At 44.3% G+C, this 20103-nt stretch overlaps 1 protein-coding gene across 4 annotated transcripts in view; it reads right to left on the bottom strand.

The window, feature by feature from the left end:
• Positions 1-19422, bottom strand: part of DOCK10 (dedicator of cytokinesis 10) — a 258333-nt gene extending 238911 nt beyond the window's left edge. For 2 of the 4 annotated variants that reach the window (XM_075937572.2, XM_075937573.2), the window contains exon 1: positions 19229-19422. In XM_075937572.2, the coding sequence (XP_075793687.2) occupies positions 19229-19339 (111 nt within the window). In that variant the 5' untranslated portion in view covers positions 19340-19422. The remainder of the gene's footprint in view (positions 1-19228) is intronic. The other 2 variants (XM_075937576.2, XM_075937580.2) reach the window with 2 other exon arrangements.
• Between the last annotated feature and the right edge of the window lie 681 nt (positions 19423-20103).

The following is a 20103-nucleotide window of genomic DNA, read 5'->3' as shown; positions in this document are numbered from 1 at the left end:
TTCGACAACCCTGGTCCAGCACCCTCGGGACTGACCGGTCCTGAATGAGGGGATTTGCCAGACCAAGAGAGGTTTCTCCCCTCCTGGCCCCATGCTAAGCCACTGCCCCCCATGTTAGGACTCCAGCCCACCCCGCAGCTGGCTGGCCAGCCCTTGCTCCCTGGGCCAGAGTTCTCCAATTCCTGCTGCCAGGGCCAGAGCTTGTGGCCAGGGTCAGCATTCTATAGACTGAGCCAGAGCTGCGCAGCTGGGGCCAGAACTGCAAAGCCACTGCTGGCCCCCTGCTACTGCCCAGCTGCGGGGGCCACATCTCTCTGCTGCGGTACCCCTCCCCCCTATAAACATGGGGCTCCCAGTTGAGTCACTGTTCCCCAGCTACCATGCTCCTGCCAGACCTCCCTATATCTAGACTCTGTGGTCCAGGAATGTCTGTGGTCCTGCCAGACCATGGATGTTGCCAGACTAAAAAGTCCTGGTTAAGGGAGATACAATCCATACATGATATGAAGTCTAACTCTTTACTCCATAATGTTTGTAATCAGAATCTTTGTGACTTATTTGACTCTGGGAATGAAATGGCAGGAGACCTTTGAGGGACCGGTTATAATACTTCTTGAGCTTTAAAAACACCATGACTAAGATTTAGTTAGGTTTGGTACTGCTTTGGGCAGGGGGTTGGTCTCGATGATCTCCTGAGGTCTCTTCCAGCCCTATGATTCTAGGTTTCCTGAAGCTGCTGCCAACTACAGACTATTATTTAATTAGGAACAAGGATAAGCAAAATCTCTCATCATGCATTTCTTGAGTTTCAGCTTGATAAGTTCCCCCTAAATTCTTAGAGATAGGCAATGCTTTAGCTATGTGATTCTCATTAAGGTGAGTGGGTGTTATGAGACTAAATCCCCATAACATTGTTTTAAACATGTAGGGATTTGTATTATCCAAATAGGATACACAAATCAAACTCATATTCCAAGATGTGACCTCAGACCAAATTTCCAGATGAAATTATTTGATTAAATGGTGCCTGTAAGTACAGAAAGACAATGCAATAAAGCAGTTTCCAGGGTCAAATGATTAACATGTGGGGCAAAGTCCAGTCAATGCTTTAAAATGAGTTTTAAATGAGTGAGCTTTGGAATACACAGATGCTTCTTACAGACTGAATTTCAATTTAGTATTTATTTCCATATTTTCTCTGTTCTACATTTGCTCTCCACATGCCAATGGGATGATGGATTGTCTGTCTGGGATTCCTCAACAGAAGAAAAGGAAACATGTTTATATACTGTGAATGGGGCCATCTGATAACTCCAAACATATTTTAATACACATTGCAAATATAGGAATAGGAAAACACCAACATTGATCACATGCTATTCTGAAAGAAATGTTGAAGTTTATTCATTATTATATTAGATCAATAAACTTGTATGCAGAATCAGGGAAGTCAGAACTGAAAACAAATAATTAACATCCAAATTACCTCCCTACCCATGCACAAATGTACCGTGCAGTACATTTTGCCATATTTTATTCAGTAAAGTTATAAAAATCCCAAATCATGAGGCTTCCTTGAGTCAGTTCCACCACCTACTGTATTTATCATCAAGAAGATTCTGCCTAAATTTTCCCTCTCTCACTGTCATCCCACTAGTGTCAATTGTGCCCTTGCACATTATACTCAGTATTCCCCTCCTCTCCTGGGGGTTTATACATCCTTCAAATATTTGTATACTGTTATGTCTCACAGGACAAAATTATGATTGCCTTACTCACACAAGGACTTCCACTAAGCAGTTTGCCTTCCATTTTAGCCACTACATACACATGAGCCGCACTATCCACATCAGCTCTTTTTAATCCCTCTTCATGAGTCAGTCCTTCCAATTCTCGCTGAACATTTTGGTTGCTGTCCTCCAAATTCTCTCCAATTTGTCTGTAAAAGTGGTGCTCAGAACTGAACACATTGCAGGTACAAAATGTCATCTAGTTATTGCTAAAAAGACAAACCAAAAACTCTTTGATTTGCCAATATAGGGCAGGAAAACTGCCCTAGAATAGTGTGCTCATAGACTCACAGACTTTACAGTCAGAAGGGACCATCATGATCATCTAGTCTGACTTCTTGCACATTCCAGGCCCAAGAACCTCACCCACCTCCTCCTGGAATAGATCCCTAACCTCAGACTGAGTTACTGAAGTCCTCAAATCATGATTTAAAGACTTCAGGATAGAGATAATCTACCATCTATGCTACTGCTCATTTTATTGCTTCTGGTTTTACTAAAATTTGCAGCCCTAGAAGTCCTGTTTCTGCATTCTCTACTGTTGGTGGCCTTATATTCTCTCATATGATTCTGGGATACAGAGTCTTCCAATGAAATAGCGAAAAATCCTAGCCCCCCCAAAAAAGCCAATGAGAAAACTTTCATTGACCTCAAAGGAGTCAAAATCTGGTGCACAAAAATGAATAGAATTGTCAAACCTCAAGAGAATGACAGATGCAAACTCAATAAATGATTTTAAAACCTACTAACTAAGGGTATGTCTACACTACCCTCCTAGTTCGAACTAGGAGGGTAATGTAGGCATACCGCACTTGCAAATGAAGCCCGGGATTTGAATTTCCCGGGCTTCATTTGCATAAGCGGGGAGCCGCCATTTTTAAAACCCCGCTGGTTTGAACCCCGTGCAGCGCGGCTACACGGGGCTCAAACTAGGTAGTTCGAACTAGGCTTCCTATTCTGAACTACCGGTACACCTCTGAGCCACATGCCATCTGAGCCACATGCCATCATCAGAAGATTGATTTTTGGAGGTTTGAGTTCTGTAGTTTCTGCATCTGAGTAATGCTCTTTTAAGACTTCTAAAAGAATGTTCCATACCTCATCCCTTCAGATTATTTAAAAAATTTGGTTGAGTGCTGTAGTTATCTTTAGAAATCTCACATTGGTACTTTCTTTGTGTTTTGTCAAATCTGCAGTGAAGGCATTCTTAAAATGGGTCATCATCCAAGACTACTGTAACATGAAATGTGTGGCAGAATACAGGTAAAACAAAGCAGAAGACTTATTTTCCCCCAAGGAGTTCAGTCAAAATTTAATTAACATATATTTTCAAAGAGCATCATCGTTATGGAAGCATGTCCTCTGGAATGGTGGTCAAAGCAGACAGGGACATATACATGTTTAGCATAACTGGTATGTAAATACCTTGCAACGCCAGCTACAAAAGCTCCATGCAATTGCCTGATCTCACTTTCGGGCAATATTGCAAATAAGAAGCCAGGAGCACTATCTACCAGAAATGTAAACAAACTTGTTTGTTTTAGTGATTGACTGAATAAGAAGTAGGATTAAGTGGACTTACAAACTCTAAAATTTTGCATTGTTTTGGTTTTGAGTGCAGTTATGTAATAAAAAAAAACCCACATTTGTCAGTTTCACTTTCACAATAAAGGGTTTGCATTGAAGTACCTAATTGAGGTAAATTGAAAAATATTATTTTTTATCATTTTTACCATGCAAATATTTGTAATAAAAACATAAAGCACTGTATAATTTGTATTCTGTGTAGTAACTGAAATTAATATATTTGAAAATGTAGAAAAACATCCAAAATATTTAATATATTTCAATTTGTAATAGTATCAGAGGGATAGCCATGTTAGTCTTAATCTGCAAAAACAACTAGAAGTCCTGTGGCAATTTATAGACTAACAGATTTATTGGAGCATAAGATTTCATGGCAAAGACCCACCTCATCAGATGCATTTAGTGGAAATTCCAGAGGCAGGTATAAATATACAGGCACATGAAAAGAAGGGAGTACCAATCAAGAGGAAGGCCAGAGATAACAAGGTCAATTCAGTCAGGGAGGATGTGGCCTACTTCTAGTAGCTGATGTGGAGGTGTGAACACCAAGAGAAGAGAAACTGCTTTTGTAGTTGGCTAGCCATTCACTGTCTTTGTTTAATCCTAGATTGATGGTGTCAAATTTGCAAATGAATTATAGCTCTGCAGTTTCTCTTTGAAGTCTGTTTTTAAATTTTGGTTGTTGCAGGATAGCTACTTTTAAATCTGCTACTGTGTGTCCAGAGAGACAGAAGTGTTCTTCTACAGGTTTTTGTATGTTACCATTCCTGAGATCTGATTTGTGTCTGTTTACTCTTTTACATAGTTTGGCCAATGTACATGGCAGAGGGGCATTGCTGGCACCTGATGGCATATATTACATTGGTAGATGTGCAGGTGAATGAGCCCGGGATGGTGTGGCTGATGTGGTTAGGTCCTGTAATGGTGTCGCTGGTGTAAATATGTGACACCGAAGTTTGTTGCAGAGATTGGTTCCTGAGTTAGAGTTACTGTGGTGTGGTGTATAGTTGCTGGTGAGAATTTGCTTTAGGTTGGCGGGCTGTCTGTAGGCAAGAACTAGCCTGCCTCCCAAGGTCTGTGAGAGTGAGGGATCATTGTCCAGGATGGGTTGTAGATCACTGATGATGCGTTGGAGAGGTTTTATTATTAGAGGTTTTATTATCTGTACAGGTGGTGCCCAAGTTACGAACGCATCGACTTATGACCATTCATATGTACGATCAACCTCCCATTAAGTGCATTACAGCCGGTCCCCAAGTTACAAACGTGCGATCCAAACTTATGAACAGTGCAGTCACATTTAAATGAATGGAGTCCGACTTACAAATGGATCGAGTTACGACCAAGTGTTCAGTACGTAACACATTCGTAAGTCAGGGACTATCTGTATTAGGGATGTGAACGTGTACCCACGTATGCGGTTAACTGATGACTGGGCTCATTGGTTAATTCTCATAGTTACATGCAGTCCCCTCTCTCCATCAGTGCTCTGGCCAGCTCCTGCCTGCCCCCACTTACCCCTACTGAAAATGTCAATGGTTACATGTTTACAAAAATAAGCACCTTTTAACATCCCTAATTGGTATTTCATTGTTTAACCGTGCTATTAATTGTGGTCATTTTTCATCACAATGAATTCTTTTAGTCAACTGCATGAGTTAATTGCAATTGATCAACAGCCCTAATTGTGAACCTTCAAAATGTTCCAGAAGTTGACAAAACCTAGTTCTTAAAAGGGGATACCCAATTCAAACAGTCTGTAAAAATAAAATAAAATTCAGACCAAAAGGTCACTGGTGAACTTATAATAAATACTGACACATTTAACATACAGTTAACCTTAAATGTACCTGTTAGTTTCAGAGAAGACCATCAGTTCAGTCTTACCTCTAACTATCCACTTGTTTAACCACATCATTTTGACAGTTTTTTTCACATAGGTTTAGGAAATGCATATGCATTTTTATAAAACACTGGTGAGCCCATTCGTATTCTTAGTTAATCCAATGTAATTTAGGAGTTAATATATCAAAGTCAGAGGTACACCAGTTTATAACAAGAGTAAGTGGGAACAAGATCAAGGCACCTTACCAGAAAACAATTTCCACATAGCGGGCAGTGACATGTTCAAACAATGAGAGATTCAAAGAATCAACATCTACTACATTAACTGAAACCAAGTACAATAGAGCAAGAAAAAAAAGTTTCTCTGCTAAACATATATAGTCATTCCTGTTTCAGATATAGACATTTCTATTTTATTCTTGTTGATAAATGATTACATTTAGAAAGGAAGCTTTCCCCCCATTGTATCTAACTCAATTGCATTCATTAAATTTCATTATGTCTACATCATTTAATTTAGGTCAACATGTCAAAGCAACCTAAAATCATGTTTGCTTTAAGTCAGCTGATATTACCCTCAAAGATGGGAAAGGCAAATAAGCCAATTTCAGACTCAGTGATAGAAAAGCCTTTTACTTCTTATACAGAATATAGAATTCAGACTTCAGAAGGAATTACATGTATTCCATGCATACAGCAAATAAATGACTCTATGCAGATATATCTTGTCACATTTTGGCGTTTATACACACACATCACTAAAATGTAGAGATATAAAAGCAATAATATGTAGACAATATAATAAATTAGTTGGTTTTGCTGTTTAAAAGATAGCATATGTAATTTCCTTAAATTAGATGTTTAACTCTTTTGTTATTAGCCTGCATGAACGAATTGTGCTGTTTAAGAAACTGAAAGAATTCTAAAGGAATCTGGAACCCAACTCTGATTGAATTAGGCTCCTCTGAAAACCCCAGTAATGTTGGCTAAGAGGCTGAATGCTGCCAGTACATGTTGCGTGCGCACATGTGTGTATGTGAAATGAACATATGTTTGCGTGTGTGAGTGTGTGTGAAATGAGCATATGTTTGCTATATGCATTTGCTAACACTTTAAAAACAAACTCGCATGATGGTATTTTAGGACATTAACATTTTGTTCCAAAACAGGCAAAGCAGTGAGGGCCAGATTTTGGTTGATCTTACACAGCACCGGAAACCATTTTCCCCTCCCCCCATGTACCCACGCAAGTCCTGGGGAGTACAAGTGCGGAAGGGGAGGCTACTTAGCATTGCCTACTGCAGTACAAGGGAACAGTCATATTCTATACTAAGGGTGTTAAGTAGCACGTAAATGACTAATCGTATACTTGGTACAATTTATACTTGGAGTACACAATTAGTCAATAAGGGGCTGCTGCGGCTCTTCAGTTGAAATGTTGTAGGAGCCAGGCATGAAGGCAGCCCGGCTCCTACTACATTTCAACTGCAGAGTCAAGTGGGGGGTAGGTCCGGGACCCAGTGCGAGCCGGGACTGCTTCACACAGGATCCCTCTCTATGCCTCTGCCTTTTAAGTGTAGTAAGAACTGGCACCCCCTGGACCTAGCTCCTGCTTCCTGCCCCCCTCCCCTTGCTGCTTCTATATCAGATGCAGCAAGGAGGGAGATACCTAGATTTATCAGGTAGTTGACTAATCGACTACTCTTTTACATCCCTACTCTATACTTGTAAAGAATCATGTATGGTGATATGTAAATGTTTAATATCAGTATGAGTCCTTTCAAGCATCTATCACTTAGAAAAGATAATATATCAAAGATACCAATTAACAGGTCAAAATGTATTGAAACTACTAAGTTAGTAAATATGTATCAATGACATATGGAGAAAAATGAATGGAATGGTAGACTTGGAAATTTTAAAGGGAAAGGAAACGCTCTGATCCCACTACAGAAGAAAGAGGGAAAGCAAGCTCTGGCAGGTTTCATTCATATTGACCACTATTTCACCCAGTACACTTCTGAGTGGTATTGTACATGGTACTGATTGGAGTTTGTGTTCTGTTTTGGAAGAGATATTACATGTTTCTCATAGGTGTATTTAGAAAAGGTGGTAAGACTCAGAAAGGTCTAGCCTGGGAAAAGTGGAACACACTGAGCAGCCAGGTAATGAGACTCAGATTATGTAGTGAGACCCAAAATCAACCAGGGACTGTTAGGGAAAACTTTGGGGATATTTTTTGGGGATATTTCTTTGCTTTGAATTTCCATTCAGAGATTCCAGAGCAGAGGTGGGCAACTTGCGGCCCATCAGAGTAATCTGATTGTGGGACTTGGGACATTTTGCTGACCGTGACTGACTGCAGGCACCACCTCATGCAGTTTCCAGTGGAAGTGGTGGCCAGAATGCCCTTGTGGCCCTTTCACTTGTAGGTGCCATCCCACAGCTCCCATTGGCTGGATGGTGGGAGGGGCAGAGAGTAGTGTCTACAGATGGTCAATGTCAGCAAAATAACTCGCAGCCCACAATCAGATTACTTTGATGGGCCACAGGTTACTGGAACCTTTGTGGAGCTGAACCTAGCAACAGACCAAATGGAACACAGCTGCTTTTTGGAACAAGTCCCAGCAACAGTTGATCTAATTGAAAAAACTTCATTGAATGGGACCCGACAGCAGCAGATGTGACTGAGCTGGCTTTGGGGAACCTGACTTCAGAGCCAGAGGACCCAGTGATTGCAATTTCAGTGCGCTACTCTGGGCAGGCTGAGGAGTGATGCCTACATCTGTATGGAACACCACTGACCTCAGTGGCAAAGGCATAAATATTCAGATGGCAATTCACTTCTTAGGATTTAGGCTTCAGGTAGGCTTAGTAACAGAAACCACAATGGTGAAATCCTGCCTCCATTGACAACATACCTATTGATTACAACAGCAGTAATACTTTACTCAATGTGGCTGTATCTAGACTGGCAAGTTTTTCCGCAAAATCATTTGCTTTTGCAGAAAAACTTGCCAGCTGTCTACATTGGCCACTTGAATTTCCGCAAGAACACTGACGATATCATGTAAGATCGTCAGTGTTCTTGCGGAAATACTGTGCTGCTCCCGTTCCGACAAAAGCCCTCTTGCGCAAATCATTTGCGCAAGAGGGCCAGTGTAAACTGCACAGTACTGTTTTCCGCAAAAAAGCCCCGCTCGCGAAAATGGCGAGTGGGGATTTTTTGCGGAAAAGCGCGTCTAGATTGGCCACGGACGCTTTTCCACAAAAAGTGCTTTTGCGGAAAAGCGTCCTGCCAATCTAGACGTGCTTTTCCGAAAATGCTTTTAACAGAAAACTTTTCCGTTAAAAGCATTTCCAGAAAATCATGCCAGTGTAGACGTAGCCTGTGTGTTTAGCTTTTACTTTGCTTGTTTTTGAGTTTGTATCACAAAGATAACATCTTTACATATGAATTGCCTTTAAAATAACTGATTAAATTTTAAAAATGGTCTACAGGCAAACATGTAGTATCTACATAGTGAATTCTATATACACATAGAGCAATGTATACCCTACATTGCATACACTGGAAGCATAGAACCAACACTATCTCAACTTATGTCTTACTGATTTCAATACACAATTAACATAAAGAGGATATTAGAACATTCTCAGAAATGAAGAACCCATTCACAGCTCATATCCAGAATAAACCATTACCCCAAAGTGTTCATTCAGATCATCAGTGTACCCTCCAAATGTCAAAAATTCACAATATAAATTCAATTCATATATTTATGGTACAGTAAACTTCCGATAATCCGGCACCTTTAGGACCCAGGGAGTGCTGGATTATCAGATATGCCAGACTATCGGAAGGGGGGGCTATGAGGGGTCTGGGGTGGGGTGGGGGGATGCGACCTCAGACCTTTCATAGCCCCCCCTTCCTATAGTCCGGCTCTGCCCCAGGCGTCCCTGATTCAGCCGCTGCTGGTCAGTTTCAGCAGCGGCTGAATTGGGGACGTCTACAGCAGAGCAGCTGGAGTGCTGCTGAGTTGGTCCAGTAGCGTCAACCCTTGGCGCTGCGAGACCAACCCAGCAGCACCCCAGCTGCTCTGTCCCAGGTGTACCCAAGTCAGCTGCTGCTGAAACTGATCAGGGGCTGATTCCAGGAAGCTGGGGCAGAGCAGCTCTGCCTCGGGTTTCCTGGAGTCAGCCGCTGGTCAGTATCAGCAGCGGCTGAATCAGGGACAGCTGGGGTGCTGCCAGGTTGGTCCCACAGCCACGAGGGGCAGCGCTATGGGACCTACCCAGCGGCACTCCAGCTGCTCTTCCCTAGGCGTTCCCGATTCAGCCGCTGGTCAGTTTTAGCAGCGGCTGAAACGGGGAAGCTGGGGGCAGAGCAGCTCCAATGGTCCAGCTGCCCGGAGCACTTCCGGGTTCCTGATGGTGCCGGACCATCAGAGTTTTACTGTATTTGTCATGCATCTGAAGTCAATGCACTTTACTAAGAGTATGGACTGAGTAAATACTGAGTACTACCACAGAATTTGGAACAGGGTTATTTGTACTACCCAAGCTCAGTGTCTTGATTAGTATTTTGAATACTAACGGGTTATGTGTTCTTGTTAACACTATAATCTGAAAACTGATTGCTTTTTCTCCAAATGATAGTGTGCACAGCTTTGTTTTCATATATTGCAAGAGAATGAAAGGAGGATGTAGCTTTAGTGTTTTGAGGAAACCACCATATTTGAAGAGATAACTATCTTCAGAATTAAAAGTTAAACCTAAAAATCCCCAGAAACCTGTGAACTCACCATATTGGTGAGTACAAAGTAGGAAGGTAAATTCTCATTTAATCAGTTAACCTGTAAAATGTTATATTTAACCACTTGTCTGATTAAGCATGATCCCATGGATGGAGGGCAGCTCCAGCCAACCCGTGGTGCTGCCAAGTCCTGGCAGTTAACCAGTTACTGGTAAGCATCACCCAGTAAGGGTAATGTTTACACATCCCTGTTTCAAAGACACTATTCAGAATATACATTTGAAGTATGAGTATTCAAAACAACTATTAAAGTTGAATTCAGGCACAGGGTAAACACAACATGAGAGAGAAACCTAACATTCTGTTATAAGAAACAGAACCAAAAGGCCAGAGAGGTCACTAAATACTACAACCCTCTACTCTGGGCTGTACACAGTACAATGGAAAGGAATTTCATGTGGCACAAGATCTTGATTCCACACTGCTAGTTAACCAAGTTAATGCAAGAGAGAGGAAAGGTGAAATCTCTTAGGGCTAATTAAAATTAAGGGTAATATGTTACCACACTTATGGAAATCATGTAGATAAGGACTATTGCAGCCATTCCAAACTGCCTGGATAAACTGTCAGCCATTGATTTTGTTCTGAAAATAGAGGAGCACTGTGAAGATACAAGTATTTGGCTAGCATCTTAGCAATCTGATTTCCAGAAACACCTTCTGTAGTTATGTGCCATGTCTAATATTGGCTCACCTATTAGGAGGTCCCATCTATGTATTGCTACTACTGTACATAAAAATTGAATGACAGACAAATTAACTTGCTATTTGTGTAAACAATCACCCAACTGGCACGGACAATTACAGTTAACTTGAGCTTGGAGATTTCAAAACTAGTCCTACACATTTAAATCGAAGTAATACAAAGTTTCCAACTTTTTGGGGGATTTTGTTTTAGAAGAAATGTGTGGAATATTTTAAGCAAATTGTTTAACTTGACCATTTTATTGAACAGACTTAAAATTGTGTTTTTATTTATAAAGAATTAAAATAAACCAAAATAACTAACCATTTCACAATTACTTGAATAGCATGAGTAATATTACACAGCTTTCAAACAACATTGTAGATTTCTGGAAAAAAATACTTGTGCAACTACCTCAGGATACGTTAATGTTGAAATATTATGTTCTCTAAAATGTGCCAAGAAGTGTTGCAAATACATTTGTCCATCAATCTCTGCTTCCTCATTCATCCCTTTTGGGCACTGGAGAAACTTCTGACTTACATAATAGAACTCCAAATAACAAATACAAATCCACATTTCTTCCCTGATTATTCAGAAGCACTTTGCTGTGCCTTCAGTATATGAACAGAATATTGTGCTGCGTTTTAAATGGCTATTGACATTTTATTTTCAATGACAAACAAAAGAGAGTGTATGAAAAGAGAAAGATTTTTTCTTAATTTTACTTTTTCATTTTTTTACAATGGAAAGAGGAACAGCAGCCTCTGAGTAAAGGCAAAGCAGATTCTCTTTGAAAAAACAGATAAATGTGAGGACAGTGGTTCAGTCCTCAGCTGGCATAAACTTCACTGATTTCAACAGAGCTATGACAATCTACACCAGCTGAAGATCTGCTCAAAGGGCTCACCGCTTGTTGATAAGACCGGGGTTCTGCAAAACTGTCACATGCCTTATGTCATAAGCTGTGCTACAACAGCACAGCAGACAGTGGGAAGAGAGGAGCCACTGCAAAGCCAGAAAAGCTACATACTACTTTAACTTACATTTGGTTTACCACACCTCCACATATGCTGAGCCAGCCAGAGGCTTACCTAATCCCTCATGTCAGTTATAGCAGCTTTAGAGTTGTTCCCCCAGCCCTCATGAGGAAGCCCACAAGGCAAAAAAGCCACTAGATTTTGTCCGTACACTTTTTCCCTGGCACACACCCCATGCTATGGTAAAATGTCATGTTGTTCCACAGTGGGCAGGGCTCCCAGATTTACAGCTCCTTGGGACTATCCGAGTGTCATAAAGGGATGACAACACATAGGGATTTTATCCCAGGTTGTCACATCTTAGGCAGTCATAGTACAGAAAGATCACGTGGAACATGACTGCAATAACTAAAGATGGTGCTTCAGTGTGAACAAGCTGCATGTGCCCCATGGTAACTTCTAATAAGAAAGATTTACAATAATGGAGTTTCATCATCATGGGATAAACAACCTGTGCAAATTAGTGCAGTAAACAAGAATAGAAGCCAAGATTAACACAGCACACTAAATAAACTAACGTAACTTTGTTGATGGATAAGCCTGTTACTTCAGCTGAAGAGGCTGAGATAAAAGAAACTTAATAAGCTCCCATAATTTCTTGCCTAATACACATCACATTTTCTTTTTTCTTTTCTAAACTAATATTCACCCCTAGTGCAGAAGATCACAGCAAGGTCTTCCACAATGGTTGGGTACTGTGTTGTGGCTGATGTTGGGATGCAGCAATGCCTATGCATTCCTTGAACACTGTGGAAACAGTCTCCAGTCCTGCACAGAAGACTATGCTAGGGAAGGTTCCATGGAATCTGTCTATACACAGATACAGTGGCTTTCAACACTGCCCAACAGGTGCAGAGAGGCTGTGATCACTATTCCAGTAAATAATTTTGTAGCCCTGGACCTTGGCTCTGAATTCAGTTGATCAGGATGGATTACACTTCTTCTTCCCTAATCCCATGATAGACCCATACAAAGCCAAGACACTCAGATTTTATTTGTGTACAGTGAATTTCTCCCTTAACAGAATAATTTTGTACCTTGGCTTGGGTTTCTAAGCACAAACCACAGAAATATGTAATTTGGCATCAGAGGCAAAGTTAGTGAATATACAATCTGCCCAACAACAGAATCACTGTATAAAGGTGGGTACTTCACCTTTACCTTCAAAACACACATTCTTTAGTACCATTATTCCTGCTGATGGTGATTGATGCTCAACAATTGGACATCCTTAAGCACCCCAACTAACAAGTCTAAATGAAAACTCAATTAGAACTATTATCTTCAAACTGTTCGCATTTTGACTTACAAACCAAACTATAAATTCTGATGTAATCCTGCACGATTTCATTCCACCAGACAACAGAATAAGGCTATCAGAAATGATGGACAAAAATTTCTCACTGCTGTTCAAGTATAACCTTTTCAAGGAATATTATCAACTTTAACATGGGATTTTCTTTTATTGTTTACTTAGATTGTGTTGATAAAGCTGAAAATTTTTTAAATCTAAATTTCCTTGCCAGTATTTATGCATCAGTTTACTATTTTGTATTTTATTCACATTCTTCAATTAAACTTGACTCCTCAGTTTCATTTTTGTTTCTTCATTTTCATATTCTGGTTCTCATGTATTAACACAGTAGTGTTTTGTTTAGGTTAAAAAGTATAAAATTGTCAGGTGTAACTAGCAAATGTTATAAATTAGCCCTTTCTACACTATACAGTGTTGTCCACGAAAGTCAGTTTTCATTGATAAAACAGTGGAGGTGTACACATGGAAATGCTCCTCCCACTGATTTCTTCTGTAATGCTGACATAATACCACCTCACCAAGAGGTGGAGGTCTTATGTTGGTGTAGTTAGGGCAACACTGGCTGTTGGCCGTCATTCTTGTCAATTTCAGGGCTATGCTGGAGCCATGCAATTGACAAGAAAGCCAGCTCCCCTGCTTGGCTACTGCTGGATCTGGAATACAAGTCATGCTGCCACACAAGCTTCTGGCATGGGTTGCTGCCAGTGCTCCTCCCAGGAGCCCAGCTGCCCCCTCTCCAGAGTGTGGGATCTCAACTCCCTGCTGCCCGCTGGGAGCATGGCAGTCAACGAGACCCCTAGTGAAAAACTTCCCACCAGAGAGACAAGAAGCCCCAGGATGCTGCCCCATGCTTGCTCCTGGCTGGGAGTAAAGAGGTGAGAAGTCCCAGGCAGCTTCCCATTGCCAACTGGAAATGAGAAGGTGAGAAGCCCCCAGGAGATAGTTGAGCTCCCAGCGGGAGTTGCATGGGACTGAGAGCCATGACTCTCAGGCCCCCATGTTGCCCTTCCTCCTGGTAAGGACACATTCCACCAATAGAAAAGAAATGTAGACATCCACCACCACAGTGGTGGCTGTAAGTTGACTTAACATGGATCAACTTAAGATTGTAGGGTAGACATAGCCTTAGTTTGCTGTGTGCTACCTAGAAAGTTCTTCAACTCTTAAAAGTTTTTAGGTCTAAATCACATGAAAACAGCAAACATGGAGATTTGGCACTTCCAAATGGTCCAAATTCTAGTCCCCAGCTCTCGGCATTGCAGATTTGGCTGAAGGAAAACAGCCTGCCAAGGCTATAGAAACTCCTTTAGTTCTTGAATTGATAGTTTGATGATTGGAACTCTCTTTAGAATGCTGCTGTCTTATGCAACTCAACTCACTCATGACTAAGTGTCAGAGGTAATGAATCATTTCCCCTAGCCCCTGAAGGATGACTAGGGAAAGCAAAGCAAATTCAGAAAGCAAGGGGGGGGGGGGGGAGGTATTTGGCTTTCAGATAGCTAGGAAGAATGACCTGGCTGTTTTCTTAGTAGACAGCTCCATTCCAGGGCTTTCTATCTGGAAGGGAGTGCAGGACCCATTAGACCAAAGAAATGGCCCACCAGCGCATGAAGACATAGATACTTCAGTTATTTACTGTTCTAAGTATAGGGGGAAACTACAATGACTTAAATACCAGTGTGACATAACCGCTGACAATTGCTAGCTTTTTAGTGGCAATTGCAGGGGATTTTCCTTGTTCTCAAACTCTTTACACTGCTGGAGTAAGATATCTTCTCCTGGAACATGGAAAGTGAAATACTTACCTGTATGAATTTGCCCAATCACATACCATAAAATCTAGAGTATAATGCACACTTTTTTCCGATTTTTGGGGGGTCAAAGTCAGGGTGCGCATTATACATAGCTGTTATTTTTTTAAGGTTTTATTTTGGCTGTTTATTCAGAAGCCGATGAACCTGTAAGTAGCCCAGGGCCGGGGAACTCCCCCTCTCCTCCACACAGAAACTTTCCCGCTGAATTGCTGAAGTTCACAGAGAACTATGTACTTTTCTGTTTATATAGAATGGATCATATTGTCTAATGTCCTGCATTTTACACCCATTGAAAAAGATGATAAATGATACCAATTCAATAAAAAGCATATTATACTCCCTTTCCTCCAGTATAATAATTATATAAACATATAGGCAAATGATGAAGGAGGCCTTATAGCTGTTATTTTCAGGCACATATTAACATGAGGGCAAAAGACTGTGTCAGAGTTGCATCTGGTTTTTCACTCAGGGGATTTCCTGAGGAAATGACCAAAAACTGACAAGCATTTCAATAAAATAATAACCACGAAGACAATATTTAAAACATCATGTGAAGTACCTAAAAATCACATGGGAATGAGAACAGCTTACTCAGAATTTTTTAACAATCCATAGTCCGAATATCTTATAGGTATACTAAGAGGTTTTCATACTTAACCTTTGTGCCCTTGTGTAGTAAACAAAAATCGGTCTTGGTTCAAGTTACAATAAACAGCTTGACCTTCAAAAGGACAAATTAAAAGTTGTAGCTAAAAACGTCCTACTGTATTTACTGTATCTAGGTGCTAAAAAGCTGAAAGCTAACATTTTAAAGTAGGGATGTAAAATCCCAGTTAACTGCTTACCAAGGATCTTGTGGGAGGGAGGCTGAAGTGGTCCAGGCCAAAGCACTGATTAACCAGTTACTAGTATGCATCACCCAGTTAACTGGTTACAGCCCCACTTTAAAGCCATCTTCATTAGAGATATCTTTTTGTGTTATGCAGCGAGTCATATGTAGAGGTGTTATACATGCCAAAAGGCATTTTCCCTTGCAATTTGTCCGTTCTTTCATCTAATCCTGCCAAGATTTAGGCATACTTCTTTAATTTTACAGTCTCTGAACAACCCACATGAACGGAACTACTCACAGCGAATTACATTAAGCATGTGCTTAAGTCTTTACATGATTGGGGCCCTGGTTTACTGTACTGTAAAATCAAACATACATAAAAAATGTTTGAAAAACTTTCTTGTCCACCTAAATCACTGATACTGTCCACAAACCTGCCCTCGTGTGACTCATTTGGATCCCTCCAAGCAGTTTTTACAGTTTTTGTGAAAAGGTGCACATGCAGTATAATTTTGTAATGTTCACTGAAACTGTTAAAATCTCAGGGTGCAGGGGAGCCATCTGGCACGGCAAAATGGTGTCCTCAAGATGACGGTGGCTGATGGGAGCCCAAAGTGGCCAAAAAGCCTGCCAGTGGTTTTTAAAGGGGCATCTCAACAATTCTGGTGTGGCTCTGCATTTTTTACGATGTTGTTTTGACTCTCTTCATTTAATGGGTTGACCACCCCTGCTATACAGTATTCACTAGTACATATTCACTGATAAATTCCACTCTATATCCTAGAGTAACATGCCAATGTAACATGCCAACTTCTTATGATGGAGAACTGTACATTACAGAACTTGTTATATTCTTGAACATCTCCATGTCAAATCGTACTCTAGTCACCTCTCTATATACTCTAGAACTTTCTATAGCCAACAGAGCACTTTATGGCACAGAAGGATCTAGTGTTCCCTGTAATCTGTGCACTTCCACACACTGCAGAGTACTCTAGGGCACAGAGGGATCTAGACCAACCCGCATGTGGTGGAGCGCTCTAGGTCACAGAGGGTCCTAGATCTGCCCACTGTGGTAGAGCACTCTAGGGCACAGAAGGACCTAGATCCACCTGCACATGGTGGAGCACTCTAGGGCATGGAGACCCTCCTGCACATAGCAGAGCACTTTAGGATGCAGAGGGATCTAGACCCCAGAAGTGATTGGACACTCTAGGGTGCAAAGGATCCTAGATCTGCTCACACAATGTGGAGTGCTCTAGGGTGCAGAGGGACAACAGAGTGCTCTAGAGCATAGAGGAATCTACTAGACTCTCCCATGTCCCACAGAATGCTCTAGGGCACAGAGGTACCCAGACCCTCTCTCACAGGATGGAGCGCTCTAGGGCACAGAGAGCTTTAGACCCTTCGGGCTCATCTACACTGGCCCCTTTTCCGAAAGGGGCATGCTAATTTCACAGGTCGTAATCGGGAAATCCGCGGGGGATTTAAATATCCCCCGCGGCATTTAAATAAAAATGTCCGCCGCTTTTTTCCGGCTTTTAGAAAAGCCGGAAAAGAGCATCTACACTGGCCCCGATCCTCCGGAAAAAAGCCCTTTTCCAGAGGATCTCTTATTCCTACTTCAAAGTTGGAAAAAAGCCCTTTTCTGGAGGAATAAGGTAGGAATAAGAGATCCTCCGGAAAAGGGCTTTTTTCTGGAGGATCGGGGCCAGTGTAGACGCTCTTTTCCAGCTTTTCTAAAAGCCGGAAAAAAGCGGTGGACATTTTTATTTAAATGCCGCGGGGGATATTTAAATCCCCTGCGGATTTCCCTATTACGACCTGTGAAATTAGCATGCCCCTTTCGGAAAAGGGGCCAGTGTAGACGTAGCCTTCCACAGCCTGCTGGAGTGCTTTAGAGCACAGAGGGGCTAGACTCTTCCACACCCCTCAGAGTGCTCCAGGACGCAGAGGGACCTAAACCAGCCCACACACAGCGAAGCATTCTAGGGAGCAGAGGGACCTAGACCCTAGGGCACAGAAGGCTCTAGACCCTCCTGTATCCCAGAGTGCTCTAGGGCAGAGAGATCTGGATTCTCACACATCCTGTGGAATGCTCTAGGGCACATAGGGATCTAGACTCTCCTACACCTCATGGAGTTGTTTAGGGTGGAGAGGGATCTGGTCTCTCCCACATGCTCTAGGTTGTAGAGGGCTCTAGACTCTCCTGCATGCAGCGGAGCACTCTGGGGCACAGAGGTACCTAGACCCTCACACACCCATGGAGCTCTCTAGAGCACAGAGGGATCTAGACTCTCCCGCGCCCCGCAGAGTGCTCTAGAGCACAGAGGGATCTAGACTCTCCCGCGCCCCGCAGAGCGCTCTAGAGCACAGAGGGATCTAGACTCTCCCACGCCCCGCAGAGCGCTCTAGAGCACAGAGGGCTCTAGACTCTCCCGCGCCCCGCAGAGCGCTCTAGAGCACAGAGGGATCTAGACTCTCCCGCGCCCCGGGGAGCGCTCCAGAGCACAGAGGGATGGAGACTCTCCCACGCCCCGGGGAGCGCTCCAGAGCACAGAGGGATGGAGACTCTGCCGCGCCCCAGGGAGCGCTCCAGAGCACAGAGGGATCGAGACTCTGCCGCGCCCCGGGGAGCGCTCCAGAGCACAGAGGGATCGAGACTCTGCCGCGCCCCAGGGAGCGCTCCAGAGCACAGAGGGATCGAGACTCTGCCGCGCCCCGGGGAGCGCTCCAGAGCACAGAGGGATCGAGACTCTCCCGCGCCCCGGGGAGCGCTCTAGAGCACAGAAGGATCTAGACTCTCCCATGCCCCGCGGAGCGCTCTAGAGCACAGAGGGATCTAGACTCTCCCATGCCCCGCGGAGCGCTCTAGAGCACAGAGGGATCTAGACTCTCCCATGCCCCGCGGAGCGCTCTAGAGCCCAGAGGGATCTAGACTCTCACATTCCCCGCGGAGCGCTCTAGAGCCCAGAGGGATCTAGACTCTCCCATGCCCCGCGGAGCGCTCTAGAGCACAGAGGGATCTAGACTCTCCCATGCCCCGCGGAGCGCTCTAGAGCACAGAGGGATCTAGACTCTCACATTCCCCGCGGAGCGCTCTAGAGCACAGAGGGATCTAGACTCTCCCATGCCCCGCGGAGCGCTCTAGAGCACAGAGGGATCTAGACTCTCCCGCGCCCCCAGGGAGTGCTCTAGAGCACAGAGGGATCTAGACTCTCCCATGCCCCGCGGAGCGCTCTAGAGCACAGAGGGATCTAGACTCTCCCGCGCCCCCAGGGAGTGCTCTAGAGCACAGAGGGATCTAGACTCTCCCGCGCCTCGCGGAGCGCTCTAGAGCACAGAGGGATCTGGTCTCTCCCTCGCCCCGCGGAGCGCGCGCTCTGCCAGCTGAGCCCTAGCGGACGCTCCCGACTCGGGGCGCTGTGCCCGCGGGGCCGCAGCTCGCGCCTCCCCCTCCCCTCACACGCGCCGCTCGCAGGGGGCGCGGGCTCCAACTCACGCGCAGCTGGTGGCGGGCGGCGGCTGCCGAGGCGGCGCTCTGGCGGAGCTCGGCCGCCAAGCCGGGTCTCAGGCGGCTGCGGGTGAAGCGGCGGCTCCGCTCCCCTGCCATGTGCCCGGCGCGCCGGCTCGAGTCCCCCCGCGGCGCTCGGGCGCAGCCCCGGCCAAGGCGCTTTCAGGAAGCGGAACTCGGGGCTTTTTCCCTCCCGCCCTCGAAGGCGTGTTCCCCCCGCACGCGCCCGCTGGGCTCGCGGAGCAGCGGGGAGGGGCGGACGGGGCTGGGCTCGGTTCGGCTGCTCGGACACCTGCGGCCGGCGAGCCGGCGCCACAGCCGCGGAAGTTGGGGCTGGCTCAGCGCTGCCCAAGCGCGTGACAAACATGCCCCCTCTCAGGAGGGGCGCAGCGGGGCCGGGCCTAGCGCTGGCCCCGGGTCACACCCTGCGCGCCAGCTCCAGGCACCGGGGTCCAGCTGAGGTGCTTCGCGGGAGTCCCAGGCGCTGGGTGGGAACCCGCAACCCGTGACTGGTCCAGTGCGCTAGAGAAGTGGGTTTTCAGCCCTTTATCATTTGCAGACCCTACAAAATATCAGCTGGAAGTGTCCACCTCCCCCGCCCCTTTGGGGAATTAATCCCGTGGCCGGCAGACACGCCCTCCCCCCAACACTGGAGAAGGCGAAGACTGAAAACTAACAACCAAATTCAACAGCACATGCTGCCTCAAGCTGGCAGAGCCTTTGACACAGGTTGAGAAAGAGCGCTAAAGTGTGGTCTTCTGTGGTAATGCCACTTCCGTGCTTTGACCTGTAGGTGGGGGGCAGTCACACATCTCTGATCAGAAAAACAGAACGCCTTTTCTGGGATCTGAAACTTTACTTCC

The sequence above is a fragment of the Pelodiscus sinensis genome, chromosome 10 (assembly GCF_052426305.1).
Source record: "Pelodiscus sinensis isolate ZL-2025 chromosome 10, ASM5242630v1, whole genome shotgun sequence".
Lineage (NCBI taxonomy): Eukaryota > Metazoa > Chordata > Testudines > Trionychidae > Pelodiscus > Pelodiscus sinensis.
Note: the sequence above shows the minus strand (reverse complement) of the source record. Positions and strands in the feature narration are given on the sequence as shown.